This window comes from Nyctereutes procyonoides, unplaced genomic scaffold (assembly GCF_905146905.1).
Source record: "Nyctereutes procyonoides isolate TBG_1078 unplaced genomic scaffold, NYPRO_anot_genome, whole genome shotgun sequence".
Lineage (NCBI taxonomy): Eukaryota > Metazoa > Chordata > Mammalia > Carnivora > Canidae > Nyctereutes > Nyctereutes procyonoides.
The window spans coordinates 1,640,673-1,659,287 of record NW_026575021.1 but is presented as its reverse complement, the minus strand read 5'-3'; the positions used below and the strand labels follow the sequence as shown (position 1 = coordinate 1,659,287).

Below are 18,615 nucleotides of genomic sequence, written 5' to 3'. Positions count from 1 at the left end.
AAGGACCAGATAAATTAATTGACTTGCCCATGGTTATAGAGCTAGATAGTAGCACATGTGTGATAAAATAAGTCAGATTTATTTCCACTAAACTAGTATTTTTTTTGGAAAAGTAGAATGACCCCTCTCTTCTGAGATGAGTGTGAAGGAAAGAACAGATAAGATGAATTTTGAAAGTGGAAGAACTTTTCCATCAAGTAGAAGAAGCTGACTTTTGCTGAGTGAATAGGTGAGGTCATGTTGAGAGGATAGGAGATTTGAAAAGCTTTGAAATGAGCACTATGGAAAATGTGTTAAGGAGCCAATTAGACATTAATAAAAAGATTTCCGAGCAGTGGTGAAGGCTCAGATGAGGTTAGATAACATCAATTTGTACAGAAGTTAATAAGCCAAATTTCATGACTTTCCACCAGCAATCAGCAGCCTGAATATGCTGGCAATAAAGCAGCTCACTTCCCAGAAGAGAGGATTCATAAGGAGGGAAGACAAGCAGAAGCATTATTGGGAACATAGTTAAAGTGGAATATGTATGGGTTCAGAGGCATGAATAATACGATAGAAAGAAGAGCATCTCACCTTTGCTGAATTTTTTTCTTGAGTATAGGGAAGGCTATATAAAAAGCCATTTGTCTAAATTTAACAAATAGTAATTATTTTTTAATCTGACTTTTATGAATTGTGCTCAAATCTAGTTCATTTTGTGAATACCAGTGACAACTGTGAAGCAATTTAGAATTAGATAAAAATATGAAAAATGTTTGCTTCTAAAGACCTCTTAGGGGAGGGGAAATTAGGTAGATCAGAAGTGGGTTTTTTTTTAATAATACTTTTACTGATATAATTTACATACTATAAAATTCACCTCAGTAGAGTGTATTTAGAGTGTACACCTCAGTAGTTATTAGTACATTCACAGTGTTATGCACCCATAACCACCATTTAATTTTAAAACATTTTGATCACCTTAAAAAGAAACCCAAAGTAATCATCACTCCCCTTAGGTCATAGGATTTTTACATTTTAATTAATGCATATCCCATCTAAGATACTAAATTAAGCGATACAGTTATTTGTGACCTTATACTATTTAAATATTTTCCTTCAGTAATTCCATTTTGCTGTCTTACAGTTCCTGATTTGCTTTGATTTTATGTTTTTTTCTTTTTAGATATTTGCAAATTTTCTTGTTACTAAACTGACTGAAACTAGTTTATTTTGTGTTTTAGTCATTTATTTTGAGACAGATGTCATTTTCTGGATAGTAGGAATCTATCTTTCCTTAGAATCAATAATATGTAAGTCTCTTGTGACTGTTCAAGCTTTGGCCATCATTGCTTTAATTTCCTGTACCATAACTGGAAGCTCTCATTTACTAACATTATTACTGTGTGGGAATACACGCTAATTTACTTCCCAGGCACTGATTTAAAATAAGCCTTCATAATAGTTCGGTTCCACAATTATGATTTTTCCCAACACAAAGAGCAGGAAAGCAGATATAGAGAAAAGGGAGGATAGATAAAAGAGGAGAGAAAAGAATAAGGAAAATTGCTTTAAATTCCATCACAGGCAGGCAAAGACTGTTTAGTGTCTCATTTGTACATTTTAAATGAATCGTCCACTGAGAGACCTTCAGAATACTTGGAAAAAATGTTCAACTTCTACCGATTGGGAATGCATCCAATCCAGTGTCTATTTTGCCCATAGAAGAAGCGGGTGTTAAAAAAGAAACATTATTCAGGCATTTGTATTTACTTGAAAAATCGAAATGAACAGATCATGTTTTCCATTAGGAGTTTAATCGAGATACCTTCTCAAAGAAAAATATAAACAATGAATTTTTACACAACTTGAAGGATTTCTGCATATAGAATTATATATCTTGTTCCTTATTATCAAATCTGTCTTTGTTGTTTTACACTCTATTACTATAGTCTATTGCTTTTATTTGACTTTAGATGGCATTTCTGATCCCTGTTCATCTCATGACTCTTTTTCTGATGTAAATCTACTAACCCAAATTGTGCTGTTGTTTTATGCCTGTTTGTTTGCTAGTTTTACCCTCTTATAAGCTACATTGAGTTTTTAATACAAATATATAAAGTACACAGTCTTAAATAAATTGGAATTAGTCAGAATTCAGACATGTATTTTCAGCCCTTTTCTGTAAATTCTCAATACAATGAATATTTATGTCTTAGAAATCTACTTCACTTATTTTTGGAACTTTGTTATTATTAAATTTTTACTTCAGTTTCAGCAACTTTAGAGTACATCCAGAATAAAACCATTGGATATGTATTATAGTAATCCAAATAATAATGAACATTCTTCCTTTTTCTCTCCTCTTAATGTATTTAATTATATTTTATTATGCTGACAATGAGGTTTTATCACTGAAACCTTTAATAGTAGTAATAATAGCTTACATTTCTAAAAACTACAGAATCATGTCAATGGAAAGAGATAAAATTAGAAATAAAATTAGTTTTGTAGGTTAAATAAATGTTACTTTGATACAGATAGTGGTAACTATCATATTCCATCTGGCTGATGGAATATGATGTGTTTTTCTATGAAATGTTAGGGTTGTTGAACTGATTATTATGTACAAAACACATACACACAAAGCACACATAATTTGATTTTGAGAAGTTGCTTAGTTTGCAATGCTTGCAAGAGAATTTTATTATTATTTTCTGATGTTGTTTAATCAAATCTTTTTATCTGTACTCACATTATGCTCAAGAATGTACTTAGAATTACATTTAGTCACAATAATTGGACATTTAAAAAATTAGATTAGAAGACCAGGATAATCATTTAAAAGAAAAAAGGAAAAACCTCTCAGCTAGTGGACCACAGTTCTAAATTGCACTGTTAACAATGGGCATTTATTCAGTTTTATCTCTGTTTTTGTATCTTCCCTTAGTATCTCTTATACTTTTATTCATATGCACATTCAGTGAAGCTATCCAATAAATGATACTGTCAGAAGATAAAAGCTGACATTGACTTAACAATAATTTAAACATGGCTGATTTACAAATTCTGTGCTAGATACTTTTATTTTATGACCTGAAACTAATTAGTTCACGTAAACTTTAATTACCTTAATATTACCAAAAATACAAACCACTTTAACAGTTAATTTTTATTTAAAGAGCAAATCACATTTTAGTTTATACCACTTGCCTCACAATCAAAGTATACAATGGAAAAAGGAGTGGCTAACAGGATGGGTAAATTGGAAAAGGATTAGGAGTAGGTTCCAGGAGGAAGGAAGGCTCTGGAAAGAAATGAAGTCCAGGGAACAGCCCAAGACTTAAAAATACGGGCTCAAAAATTAGTAAGGGGTTTCCAAAAGATGTCAATTAGGTCATAAACATTTATAATGAATCAGAACATCCTTGAGTACTAGAAGCATAACCAAGGTCTTAAAAATAATTGAAATCAAATTCTATGGTCTGAAAATTATTATAAATCATCTATTAAGTCTTGTATTTGTCTCTCCAGCTCACTAGTTTAAGGAGAACTCTAAAAGAGGTAGTGTCTTCTCTGCTAGTTAAAAGCATCCCTGCCCTCAGTTTCTTTGTTTTCACTTCATTATTTAACCAGGATAATCATTTGGATAGAAAAGTGATTATTGATTTTTTTAATACCAGATTATAGTATTATTCAAGAAGGAACCTAGCCGAAGAGCATTGAACTGGATGGAGATACCTGGCTGACTCAGTCAGTAGAGCATATTGACTGTTGATCTTGTGGCCATGAATTCCAGCCCTGCTTTGGGGGTAGAGTTTACTTAAGAAAAAAAAAAAAAAAAAACAATAACACACAATGAACTTGATAGTATCTGCAAGTTATATGCTCAGCAGGTTTATTTAATATATTTCACAATTTTGAAGCACTTCAACCCACTCACAGAAAATTATATATTCATTTGGATTAGCTCTCCAAGCATATTATTATATGTTGTAAAATATTCCCACATGTAACATTTCATTGACTTGAAGCATCTACCTTATTGAACATATTATTACCTTTTTTTTTTAAAGATTTTATTTATTTATTCATGAGAGACACACACACAGAGAGAGAGGCAGAGACACAGGCAGAGGGAGAAGCAGGCTCCATGCAGGGAACCTAATGTGGAACTTAATCCTGGGTCTCCAGGATCATGCCCTGGGCCGAAGGCGGCTTAAAGCCGCTGAGCCACCCGGGCTGCCCATATTACCTTGATTTTAGGCTGGCCAATGGGAAATAGGGTAAATAACGAAGAAATATTTTTCATTGACATAGATCAAGATGATTATTCACTATGTGTGTAGGGAGTACTGGGTATGTCTACATGTTATTTTACTAAAGGTCAAAAGTGTGTATGTGTATGTGTATTAGAGATTGATGGCTCTTGTGTCAGCATTTCATCACCTGGAAACCCTATGATTAGGCATAAAATTATCACAATACATAAGAATTGGGGATTGAGCATAATCTTTTCTGTTAAGGAGTTAGATAATAGTTTTGATGTTGATTTTGAGTTCATATTGGAACCAAAGAAGTCTAACTGCTACATTTAGACATCACTTTTTATCATAACTCCACTCACTAGAAGGTTACAATAAAAAAAGAAAAGCACATGTTGATGAAGATGTAGACAAATTAGAATCCCCACGTACCGCCATGGGCAATGTAAAATTGTGTAGCTAGCTACTTTGGAAAACAGATCTTCTGTATGTTGTATGATTCCACATATGTAAAATGTCCAGAACAGGTAAACCTTTAGAGAGAAAAAGGATAGTGGTGGCTAGGACTGGGGAGAGAGTAGGGAAGCCTTTGGGAGTGAATTTGGTAGAGAAAGGGAGGAGTAACTTTAGGTGGGTACAGGGTTTCATTTCTGTGCCATGAAAATATTCTAAAATTCGATAATTTTACAACTTTTAAATAGACGAAAAACATCAAATTGTATACTTAAGTGGATGATTTAAAATTAATATAAATTATATTGCAATAAAGCTGTTTTAAAATACTATTTTTTTTACTAACTTATTAAGATGACTTTATATTTTAAAAGATCTAATATTTCCACTTGAGACATGTGGAACCTATGCTTAAAGCAACAACCTATGCTTTATATACAGCATGTAAATTTCTCATCTACTCATTGAGAATTTATAAATGTCAACAAAACTAGAACTTTTATTTACTTTATAACTCATATCTTTGTTTTCTTTGATAAACACATAGTAGGCCCAGGGACTTTGGAGTCAGGTAGACTAGGATAAAATTTGGCTTTGCTAATTATTAGTCATGTGGCTATGGGTAAATCAGTTAGTTTTTCTGAGTTTCATTTTCCAATCTCTAATATGGCACCTTGCAAAACTATTACAGTTTGAGAATATGTGTTCTTGTATATATGAGTAAGTACATATGTGTATGTGTCTGTGTGTGCATATATGCATATATATATATATATATATATATATATATATTTAAGCAAGCAGGTATGTAAAGTATCTGGCGTATATAAATGTTTATTAAATTAAAACTATTATTATTACTGATACTACTATTTGGCTGATCCAAATGAAGAAATACAAACTTTATGATTAGCAACATTGTTATGGTCATAAAATAAATTATTTTAAAAGCATCCATTTATAGAGAAGTGATGATAATTCTTATGCTGCTGCCTCAATTAATTTAAGCAACATGAGACAGTAGGAATTATTGTAACATTTAGTATTAATAAATTAAAATACATAGTGATTTTCTAACCTTTGTAGTTCACCATAAAAATGTAGGATGCATTTTGCTGAAGAAAAACATTTTTTTTTTGTTTACAAAATAACATATTGGGGACATGAAGACAACATAACCTGTATTTTATGTATGAGATCTAGTTTTGAATTCTAAGATCTAAAACTGTAGTTGAACCACAAATACTAGTCTTGACTACCACTGATCACGTTCCATTCCTGCATCACTCTGCCAGTATTTTTTCCAGTTCGTGTACTTGCTCACACAATATTTCAAGATTAGATGCATGAGTGTGCTGTGATGAAAATGGCGTTAAAGGAACTTAACATATTACGCAGTAAGCTTGGAACTGGAGTTACTATGCTTGAAGTATATATTTGTCCCTATTCCTCTTCTCTTCCTTTTTTCTTGTCCCAGTACTCTTTATTCCTTCTTTTCTTTCCCAATTTTGCCAGATCTATGTTACAGAAATATAAAGAGATCTGCATATGTTACAGAGAAAAAAAGATTATGTATTATATAAGCTCTCATAACCTGATATAATTAAGCCTTGTAAATTTTATGGTCTAGTAGTAGCCAAAGATTGTTTACTGGCTATATTTAAACTCACCAAGGATGAGTCAGTCTGAGACTTAGGGTCCTATAGAAAAGGAAGCAAACACCATTTTTAACTTCTGTTATTTCAGAAAACTGGCAAATAGTCAGATGTCTGCTTTGATAAGCTTGAGTTAAACAGGCAACAAAAATACAAAGACCCAAAGCATTTTAATGGCAATATATTAAACATGCTAACTTGGAATAAGAGTCTGGTAATTGGCTTTACCATTTTTCTATGTACAGAACCATACATTTTTAAATTATGAGAAAATAAAGTGGTGAGTATTTTAATAGAAGAGAATAAGCTTTAGAAGTATGGTTTTCAGCTGTCTTGTTTTGAGAAATTAAGTTGTTACATTATCGTATTTTTCTCTTTTCTGAGTAAACATGAAAGTGATACCTGCTGGATTGGTAAGTGACATCTTTGAGGAAGACTGATCCAGATATCAACACTTTATTATTTAATTTGCAGTAATGTTTCTTATATTTTAGAAGACAATTCTGGAAGAGAGTAGTAATACATCCTTTTGGATTAGCACCAGTTCTTTGGAATATTAAATCAATAAACTTGTATTAATGTAGTAAGACTTCATCAAATATATAACAGTATATGCAGCTTTTACAATTTGAAGAAAAAAAGCTACAAAAAGAATTTTTGTGACATCTTTGTATTTAAGCAAGTGGAAAAAAAAGTCAAGGCTTACGATACATGACAAGTGTTCCTTTGAATTCCAAGATATATGAAGATTTTTCAGTATTACTTCAAATAAGCACTCTAGTGAGGCCAGAATGTACTTGTTTTTTAACTGCAAGTCATCTCTTTTATTAAAGTACTGCTATAAGCACACTCTATAAATTGTACTCATATAACCGAATTTCATTAAAAAAAGGAATTGACATATCTTAAAAATTAACAAGAATGGTCTATGAGATTATTGATTTCACAAATTAAATGTTACTTTAGTGATAAAGGTAATTTTTAGATAAATTATATCCTACAATAGCAGGTCTATCTGGCCATTTGCAAGCTGGACTTTATTGCGCTTCATGTAATCAATCATGTGTTCCTCTAGCATTTTTGCTATATCCAAGTGATACTGAATGGCCTAGACTTATGGAACACCATGATGTGGGATATAGGTGCCCATGCAAGGAATAAACATCCCACGTATTATTGTCCTTTACCTTAAAGCCATGGTGCATTCTTTCAACATTGGCACAGGGAATTCAGAGAAGGAATCAGGCAAACTTTTAAGGTAGTTAATGGGAAAGAGAGGAACTGTGGAAAGCTCTGCGAAAGCCAGCATGTGGCCAAAAACAACAGCAGGTGTGGCCATATGGCAATCGAATTAGAAAAGGGATTTTTGCCACACTGCCTTCCAGAAGATAGTCAAACCCAGGCAGCACTCGTGGAGGGATGATTTACTCAGTATATTTTAAGTGTTTCATATTGCCTCTTACACTGTTCAATTCCAAAGGGAACTTAAATCTCTTACACCAAATAGATATTGAAGCATTTTCTTAAAAAATAAAAAATAATAAATTTTAAGGTAATTTCAGTTCTACATTTAATGATCATTATGCCAAAAGCATGTTTATTTCTAACCAAGCATTTGCTGAAACTGTTTTCAAAAAAGAAAAGCTTTTTAAGGCTAAAATTTAATAACGTTGTATTTTAACAACACATTTGGTGAGATTATTTAACATTTTAAAATCCCCTACCTTTTCCAAGACACTCTGTAATAATATACCTTAAATTATTTGTATAAGAAGCCCTTAACCTATAGAATAACATTTTCCAGAAATTCTTGAAGCACATTTTCCTTTAAAAAGAATTTGCTGAAAATGTGTTTTGCTTCTCAGATTAGCTCTCAAAAACTTGTTTGACCTACTAAAGAACAGGAGCTATACTAGTAAGGTTCATTTTCAATTTTATTATTAGTATTGTATCATCGTATAATTTCAGCAGTATTCTTGGAGTGTGTGTGTGTGTGTGTGTGTGTGTGTGTGTGTGTGTGTGTTTTAATCTGGGGAAATGTCCATGCTTTGTCTTTTATTGTTCTTACCTTGAGGGAAAATATTGTCTTTGTTGAGAACCAAGAGAGACTCGAACATTTCCCCTGCTTCCCCCTCCACACTTAGACACACTTCTATTAGAGTGATAACAAACTAGCCTATGGTCAGCATGAAGATAATAGTTCATATTTCAAACTTAAATTTTCTAGTTTGTTTCTGCTTATTAGCAGCACCACATTTTTACTTTCCATGACCATATTTTCAGAACAACAGACCAATAGGAAGATACCTACTCAAACTAATAGCTAATAGTTTAAGTATTGATTTATTCCCTATAATAGCGTTTTTTTCAAATAGTATTATTATGTATATCTTGAATAAACAGAAATCATCTGCCTATGTAAAAAATGTGAACTAGTAATCAGGCTCTTTTTGGAGTACAAATATTATATTTCTATTGAAATTAGTTTACATATATTTAACTTAGTAGACGAAAGTCCTAATTTGTTTTAAAATTGTGTTTTTCAGGGTATATGATTATTTTTGTTTTGCCTAAGAATCTAGGTTTTAACCTTTTTAAAAAAAATTACGTTACAGAAAAGTAAAAAGAAAAACATAATAAACATCACTGACACTGTCACTCAAATGTTACACTGCTGTATTTTGGCATGTCACTTCCAGTAAGTACTTAAATAAAACATATGGTTAAGCCCCTTTGGTTGACTTTTTAGTCTTTTCACTCTCGTGTGAAAGGCAACCACTAACTAACACGAGTTTGATTTTTTCTCCCTTTCAATTAAAAAAAATACATATGTGTATCTTTCAAGCATATGAGTATTATTTTTAATATGTAGCTTGAACAGCTATGAGCACTAACCCCATGCAGTTCAAAATCCACATCTAACTTTTGATCCCTTAAAACTTAACTACTTACTTACTATTGACCAGACAGAAGCCTTCCAATAATATCAATGGTCAATCAGCTTGTATTTTATGTTATATATATATATATATATATATATATATATATATATATATGTATATTCTGTTCTTATAATAATAAAGTAAACTAAAGGAAACTACATATTACTAATAAGAAAATCCTAAGGAAGAGAAAATACCCTTACAATACTGTGCTGTATTGACTGAGAAAAAAATCCACATGTAAGTGGACCCATATAGCTCAAGCTCTAGTGGTTCAGGGGTCAACTGTATGTTCAAAGGTATATGACGTATCATATATGGCATAGATGCTTCATGTTACTTTTTCATTACACTTCCTTATCATGATCTAACTTATTGACATGTAAAGATCCACCTTCTCCCTTTTAACTATTTTACAACATTTCATCAGACAAAGGGAAGAACGTTTTATTGATCCAGTGATCTACTGATGGACGTTGATAAGTTCCTTTCTTTATAGTATATCTGCTATTCCATTCATTCCGAGGTTTAAGTAACATTTTCATAATAATCAAGAAATATTTATATACTTTGGATTTTCAGTTTTAGACCACCTAGCAGACCACTCTTGAATATTTTCCACTGGAGATGTTTTTTTTTTAATTGTACGTCAAATATAGCAAAATGGCAAATAATTCAAGATATGATTTTTAACATCAAATGTAATTTGTTCAAAATTTACATTAATCTTTCTCATAACTAGTCACTTCCATTTTGTCTTCCTGTCATCCTGAAGAATGAAAATGTAATTTCCCAGAGGCTTTAAGAATTGGGAGAGTATTAAATGTAACTGAAATTAAGTGATTAATAATTTACTTTTGGGTCATGAATCAACTTCACGGGATGCTAAGGATCATTTGCAACCCCAGAAGCGCTGGCAGTAACAATGCACTTTTTAAGACTCAAGAACTCTCAAAGGTTGGCTGCCCAACCTAATTAAACTTCAATCTTCTGATACCAAATTTATTTCTTCTTTGTACTGAATTTCCTCAGATCTTCTTGACAGGAAAATGTCACTTTGCCTGACAGCTGATAGACAGGTTATGTAGCACCATAATTGGAGAGAAAAGGATAGCTTAAAGCTACTCGATTTAATGGCTCTGTGTATGGCTTTTTCTCTTTCTTTTCCTTTTTTTTTTTTTTTTTTTTTTTTTTTTTAAGGTTTCTATGACAGACACAAAAGGCCTTAGCAAATAGGCCTACTGCCATTTTTCCCTGCTTCCTCCAGGAGTAATTATCTTACTCCATCAATAGTGCTGTCAGAAATTGGGCACATAATTCAGCATTTAAATGAACAAGCAATGTAATATTTCCTGTCTCCCAGTGGAATGCTTTGCAGCTCACATTCTTCTCTGTCACTCGCTCACTCTTGATGTATGGCCCATACCCAGTCCTTGAATGCATTCTCTCCCTTGTGTTTCATTGCAGATGTTGGCTCCGACTTGACACCTACTTCATTTGGAGCTTTATAGGACCAGCGACCTTGATAATTATGGTAAGAACTCCTCATTAACTGCGTGTTTCCCAGGTCAAGAAATAAAACTTCCACTCTCCTTGCACTGACTATCTTTGATTTATATAGATTATTTGGGGGAAAGCATCTACTTATATGACCCTATATGTCTCAAGCAATTAGATCCCCATTAGATTCTACTTTTATATTGTAAAATGCTTAATCAAAAACGTTGGCGAAGAAAACATGCATTTGCAAATGCTTATGTAGTACCATGGCTCCTTAGGAGCCCGCCCCACAGAAGCCATTTGGTTCAGTGATGACTTGAAGTTTCACAACAATGTATTTCCTTTCTTTTTCATATGGATAATTTGAACTATGAGTGGAATCAGATATTGGAAACAAGACACTATATCTTATTATTCCTTCCAGCTTTTTTTTTTTTGTATAAATCTCAAAAACTTTAAAATTTAAAAGGATTTCACTTGAAAATGGCACAAATAAGTTAAGCAAGCATTCTGGAATCATACTTCCTTTTGTGTTTTTAGATGCACAATGTCTTGATTTCAAATACAAATTTTTTATCCTAATTTAGATTCTGTTTTTGGTATTATTTATGTACTTATCATTCCATAATACAAAATTGTTCTCCATTTTTAAAAATAAAATGGGCTCTTGATTTGAAATTAGTTACAGGTCTACAATTCACTATCTGAAATCCCTTGAAGCAAGTATATTTTAGAATTCAGAAAGTTTTCAGACTTCAGAAAGATAATGTGGTACACGTAGTGCACAGGATATAATATTCCTAGTAGAGAATAAGCAGTTGTCCCAAATCAAACACATCAACCAATACACACAGTAGGGACTAGGCAAGACTCTGAAACCAAACACAGTAATAATTCAACAGGAAAAAAAATTGGAAAAGTAAGAGTAAGTGGAATAAAGACAAAAGAGCCTTACATCAGTACTAATCAGGTTTTCCCACCAAATGGGTTTAGGTAAGGTTAGGCTTTTTCACCACACAATGAATTTCTTAAAATGTTCACTTTTCAGACTTTTGAGATTTGATAAAGGATTATAGAACTGTATTATTGATAGTCCCCACCAATCCTAAATTTTAGAACATAGAAACAAACCAGGTCACAAAGGGCAATTCAGTGTGTGGTTTACATATATGTGATGTATGAAATTCACACTGGAACTTTTTATCTTGTTTTAAGTTCTATGCCTTCTCTGCTTCCAATGAAAAGACAGTATTCAGTATTGCTAAGAGTTTCCTGGACTTTAATCCTAGTTTGTTGTAGCATTAGAATTTAACCACCATTTTATAATCCTTTTGATCTAGCTATTCAAAAATATATTGATTTTAGTAATTATGATTTTGTAATATAGCATTTCAAAATATATCCCTAAATAACAAATTTGGGGCCATGTTCAGATGGTAAAAATAGTAACACACACACACACACACACACACACACACACATATATGTTTTATATATATATATAAACATCTACTTGGCTTTGAGTTCTTTACAGTTTCCACAGCATCATTCCAACTGCTGCTATTTTGTATTTGTATGTATTTTCACATAATAGCACTGTGTAACTCATTGGTATCCCAATTCCCTAAAGTGGCTTCTTGCCTTTACTAAAATACCAGGCAATCATCTATGATCAAATTCCTTTATAAGTATAGTGAGAGCTAATTTCCCAGAACAACTCATCTATTATGGAGAATAGACTTACTTTTTTTCTTCTATTCCAGTTACGCTACATAATAGTATTTTTTACATTGCAGCTTAATGTAATCTTCCTTGGGATTGCTCTATATAAAATGTTTCATCATACTGCCATTCTGAAACCTGAATCGGGCTGCCTTGATAATATCAAGTAAGTCATTTTTCTTCTTGTTTTCTCTAGCCAACCTAACTTTGGAACTCTAAATAATCCCAACTTTTAATTCCATTGAAATCTTGTGACAAAATGAAGAGGATCAGTGTGTTGTCTTTTGCTCAATAAGATCATTTATTGACTGCTGAGGTAACTTGATCTGCTTGAAAATCAGTATAATGAAGCTGTGTCTTAAAAAAAAAAAAAGATTTACCCTAAATTCTGATTTGCAACACGATAAGATTTTAGTATGTGCATTTATTATTTTGTCCTGAAAGCAAATACAAGGTTTCTGTATCTGGGCAGACTGTTGTTTCTTGGACCAATAGCTGTATCAGTTTCCTGACACTCCATTTCCCCTCAGGAGCAATGTGAAGAGAGTCAGATGGTGGCACCTGCAAGTACTTAAAAGGGAGATTTTACACCACAAGAGAGGAACCCCAAGATTATTAATCTGGGCATTTGTGGAGGAGCTCTTATACAGCTGCCCTCCTCTCCTTCTGAGAAAAGAAGACAAAACTCAACTCCCTAATGTAAAATCAGGCCTATGGTGTATAAATATATAGCTCCAGGCCTTCACCCTCTTTGAAATGTTAACATTTTCCTCTTGGGAGGAAAATCACTCCAAAAGTCTCTCACTATCTATTCAGCCATCTTTTAACTTCCAAGGTTTGTCCTTTAACCCAAATTCTATTTTTCTATGCTCAGAAACCCCTTGCCACATAGAGATAGGAAAATATTCACATTCTTTCCATTCTAGTAGTATTTTTATATATATACAAAAGGAAGCGAATTTACATTTTCTGAAATGAAAACTAGTTCCTCGGTATAACCAAAAATTTTATCTTGTTCCTTCAGAGGCTGTGACATTTGAGAAAGATAGTAACGTGGAGATGTATGTTAGTCATTAACTTATCCTATATTAAATTGCAATTTGTATGTAATTTGCCTATGCTCTGTATTAACTGAGTTAAATGTCTTTATTTAAATGAATGTGCTTTCAGAAGTTTTCATGAGGTCACCTGTGACTTTCGAACATTCTTCTCGAACTACCTCAGATAGCAGCTATGTCACCCATTTTCCATCTTTCTACATTTAGTGCCTGACAGTCTTTTACTCATAGTAGGCCCTTAATGAATGTTTATAGTATTGCATTAAAGACTAGTGACAAAAGTGTATTGACATTAAGTGGTTAATTTTGTTGAAGGAATCATCTAATTGAAAAGAATAGCTAAGATATTAGAAAAAATAATGTGATGGAACAAACTACGAATTACCTACTATGTGTGGTAGACTTTTGTAGTTCTTAATGTTACTTAGTTGAGGTAATAGTCATTATTTTGTTGGATTATGTACAATTAGACTGCCCTTCTAAACTGTAGTATTGGTTCTTTGGACTATCTTTTCCTGATGAAGTTGAATTTGGATAAATAAATAAATAGGCATATTATACTTTTACTCCCTTTAGTGTAAATTACAATGTCTTTGTATTTGTTATTTTATAGTATAAAACAAAAATGCACATAATACTTTGGTACTATTTATGTTGTGTTTTAAAAGTACTGTCAGAAGTAAATACTTTTATATTTACATAACAACTTTTATAATGTTAAAAATTAGGGGGAAAAGGTAGTGTACATACTACAGTCATCATGTGTTTTAAAAGGTCACTTTGTTCTGTAATTATTCCTATATATTTCTTTAAGTGATATGGGTCAAATCTTTATGATGTATGTTGTTAAAAAAACAAACAAACACATAATAGGCAATAGTTATATCTAATGACATTGATGGCATTAAGCTTTATATTACAAAGCAAGTAAAACCTTTGAGAATATCTTGATTTGAATTCTATCCAAACTGTTTTATAGTTTATATAGCCTTAGAGAAGTTGATTTAAACTTGCTGAGCCATCCTGTCCTCTTTAAAATGGGTACAATAATGGGACACCTGGTTGGCAGGGTCAGCAGAACATGTGACTCTTGATCTCGGAGTTGTGAGTTCAAGCCCCACACTGGGCATAGAGCTTACTTTAAAATAATGGTATTAACTATTTCTTAAACATAAAAATGAAATTAAATGGGCATGATAATGAAATACCCAAACTTCAAACGAGCAGAGGAATATATACAACCTTTGATGCTTTTTTTTTTTTAAGAGTCGATAAAGCAAGGAGAGAAACTAAGTAGTTGTTAGAAAGGGTGGTTTTGAAATGGAAGAAGCAGGAATCTGGACAGGCTGATGGGGAAGAACCAGTAATAGAGTGATTAGAAACATAGAAAAGGGAATCATTTTTATAGCTGTGACCTGAGGAATTGTAGGATATGAGATCCAGAAGAGCAGTCAACCAATTCCACTCTATTAGATTACGTGAAGGACACTTTGCTACCAAGGTAAGGGAAGCTAGCAAGGAGGACTCTTTTCCACTGATACTGGATGACATAAATAATAGGTGTGATGTAGATTATGTTGGAGGAATCAGGGCAGGGCAGTAAATTGAGGAATTCCTGCTCGCCCTCTTCTATGAAGTAAGAAAGGTGGCCATCTGCAGGATATAGGGGCATGTTGAAGAAAGAAAATAAGAAAGAAATCTCAAGAAAATATTCCTTAAAACTTCCCAGAATCTAAAGGACGTTTCATTTTTTTTAAATATATTAACTATTTAAGAAGTACATGTGAAGAAATCAACAGGGCATAATTGGGAGAGAAAGAAGAATTTAAGAAAAGTAATAATGATTTTGAACATTAGGGAAACTCACAAAATCTGGCATCCTTTTTATTAAAAAAAAAAGTCTTTGTTATATATGTATTTTTAAGTGTACGAGTGATGTAAGAGTATTTATTTTCAAGCCATAAGCACCATTTATCTGGAAAGTCTTTTTTCAGTACATGGAAAAGGACATAAATAAAAAAGTCATGTTTCCTTCTTTTTTTTTTTTTATTTTTGTCAAATGCTGAATAAGATGGGTTGCCTTGCTCAGTTTATTGAGAAAAAATTTCACCATGTAAGGACTTTTGGAAGTCAATGTTTTTCTAAAACGATTCATTTATTTATTATCCATGCTCTTTCACACATAGATCTCTCCTTTATCTAAAATGTGTTTGCTTCTCCCAGTGTTCACTGCCACCAGTTTTTAAGCCACCATCAACTTCTGCAGAAACACTGCAGTGGTCTTTTAACTTCTTTCCCCTTATTGATTCTTGCCCCTACCTTCATCATCTAGAGTGATCTCTTGAAAAGCGTCAATCCCATCATCCAACTCCCTTGGGTAAAACTTAAGTGACTTCCTGTTAACTCTCTGCACAGAAGTCCAGACTCCCTACAGGGCCCCACTAAGTCTCCTTTCTTTTTAGCCTGTTGTTAAGCCATTTGCCCCCTGGCCATTCTAGATGGGCTCTCTTTGCCTCGTTTTCTCTCTCTTTTCTCTACTGACTCCCAATTTACCCTTATATAATTATTATTTTTAAAAGTAATTTAATTATGCTTTAATTCAAAATTTACTTCTTGGTCCTGAAAATAAACACATTTTTCCGTGTGTGTGTGTGTGTGTGTGTGTGTGTGTGTGTGTTAGTTTAGAGCTTTCATTATGCTGAATCATTACTCTATTAATGATATACTCCAGAACAAATCACAATAGAGTGAATTAGTATAGGTAATATGATTACCAAGGAAATGGGGTATGCCAATTCTCAGATTTCTATAAAAGTAATAAAAATTTCAAAATACATTTCTATTTGTTGTTTGCTTCCTTGTCTTTGTCTCTTTTTTCTCAAAATAAACAATTATATTTGGAAAAAAAAGTAATTCCACTCATTTGAATTTTCTGGTTGAGTTTCAGAACAGTTGAGGTTAGAGCTTACAGTAATCATAGCAAAAATCTTAACTAATTTTGAATATATACATGTATGTATAAATATGAATAAGCAGTTATTGAATTATTACCAGCACAGATTCAACTAATTATTGCCGAAGTATTAAGACATGTAAAACTAATTCTTGAGAAGCATTTAGAGCACTCTTGACTTTTACCTTCACAATAAAAATGTGTTGCTTACATAGTTATCAACTACTTCTGCTACTGGTTTAATACATCACAGGTACTTTTTTTTTTTTTTTTTTTTTTTTTTTTTTTTTTTTTTTTTTTTACATCACAGGTACTTTAAAGAGTAAAAAGTAATGGTAGAGGCTTTTAGGGCTAAGAAAGAAAATCGGTGCCTATGTGGAGGGACAAGGAGTTTACTTAGGCTTCCCTTCCCTGTGTCTGTCCCTAGCTCCTTTCCCATGGACAAACTTCTGCATCTGGATTTCTGATTTTGGCTTAGTCAGGTTTTCTGATTTCTGGTCTCTCTTAGGTTTAGCATGAGTGTTGGGATGGCAAACATATTGTCAGGTGGCTTAAAGAAACAGTTTCACTTTGCTTCCTTCTTCCTAATGCTCTACTTGCTAAAGGAAGGCATAGTAGTAGAGGGAAATAGAGACTTGAATGTCAGACACTTGGGTTTGAATTTCTATTCAATGTAATAATTGTTCTATTAACTTGCAAGTTTCATCATGGTTCTCAGTATCTCCTCTGAATTGGGGATAATTGTATCTACTTTGTAGAGTTTTGAGATGATTAAATATAATTATATGTAATATGCATACATCACATAATTTGTGCCCCTACAAGATGGTTTGATTATTTTTAACTACTATGTGAAAATATACTGCTGCCTTTAGTTCTTGGCGCTTTCCATGTTGAAATTTGTTCCATCTCATATCAAAATCTGATTAGAATTTGACTGGCCTTGTTTACCATGGGGTGTCATTAAGAATATGCAAGAATATGCATTATAGGAGCTCCTTGGTGGCTTATTTGGGCCTTCAGCTCAGGTTATGATCCTGGAGTTCTGGGATCCAGCCCCACATTGGGCTCCACCCCCAATGAGGAGTCGGCTTCTCCCTCTACCTCTGCCTGCCACTCCCCCTTCTTGTGCTCTCTCTCTGTCAAAATAAATAAATAAAATCTTTAAAAAAAGAATATGTTATAAATAAGTATATAGATTTTATACATAGTACGTATTTTATATTTATAGTTATGTATAAATTATATAATACATAATTATATAACATAACATATATAATACATATATGATAATACATATTATGATATTAATATATTTATATTGATACATATTAATACATATATAGATGTATAATATACATTTTTAAGCCAACTTAATTATGAAAGAATTGGTTCTAGGAAGGAAATGCACATTTAATTAATAAGTAACAAATTCCATAGTTCTGAAGAAGAGAGAAAGAAGTATGCTTAGTGAACTTGGACACTGGCCATACATAAAGAAATCTAAGAAGGCTCTAAATAACTTCAAGGATGAATAGAAAAATGTTATAACTTACTTACCTTACCAGCATCCACAATAACTTACTCTGTTCTTAAAGATAACTTGCTTTGAGGACTATGTTTCTAGATATTGGTAGAAACAGTTAAGTGAGAATTGCATTCTGTTTGAATGTAATATGTTACCTTATTACATGATTACTAGTATTATATTATTTATGGAGTGGTGGCAATCTAAAATTAAAGACAGAAGAGCAAATTGATATAATCTTGAAAAATGCAGCAGTATCACAAGAATATTTTAACCCTTTAATTTTTTCTCCTTTGTATTACTATATTAAGATGAATATATATATATATATAGCTAGAGAGAAGGGCACACCCAGGAAAGAAGAAAGCCTCCTTTTCAAATAGCATCATCTTTATGCTGTAGTCAGAGCAGTATCCTAAAAAGTGTTTCAGCCTTTATGAGAATAGCAAATTTAGTCCTGAGTTGTATTTAGTAAAAATATTGATCCACTTCAAAGTTTCTGGATGAGTTTTTAGGAAAATATTTTTAGTTCTTTCTCATTTTTCTCAAAATATTAG

At 32.4% G+C, this 18,615-nt stretch overlaps 1 protein-coding gene across 8 annotated transcripts in view; it reads left to right on the top strand.

Moving 5' to 3' along the window:
* The window catches only part of ADGRL3 (adhesion G protein-coupled receptor L3), a 518,213-nt gene that overhangs the window by 428,755 nt on the left and 70,843 nt on the right, over positions 1-18,615 (top strand). For all 8 annotated transcript variants that reach the window (XM_055340466.1, XM_055340441.1, XM_055340425.1 and 5 more), the window contains 2 exons: positions 10,765-10,831; positions 12,594-12,685. In XM_055340466.1, coding sequence (XP_055196441.1) covers positions 10,765-10,831; positions 12,594-12,685 — 159 coding nt within the window. The remainder of the gene's footprint in view (positions 1-10,764; positions 10,832-12,593; positions 12,686-18,615) is intronic.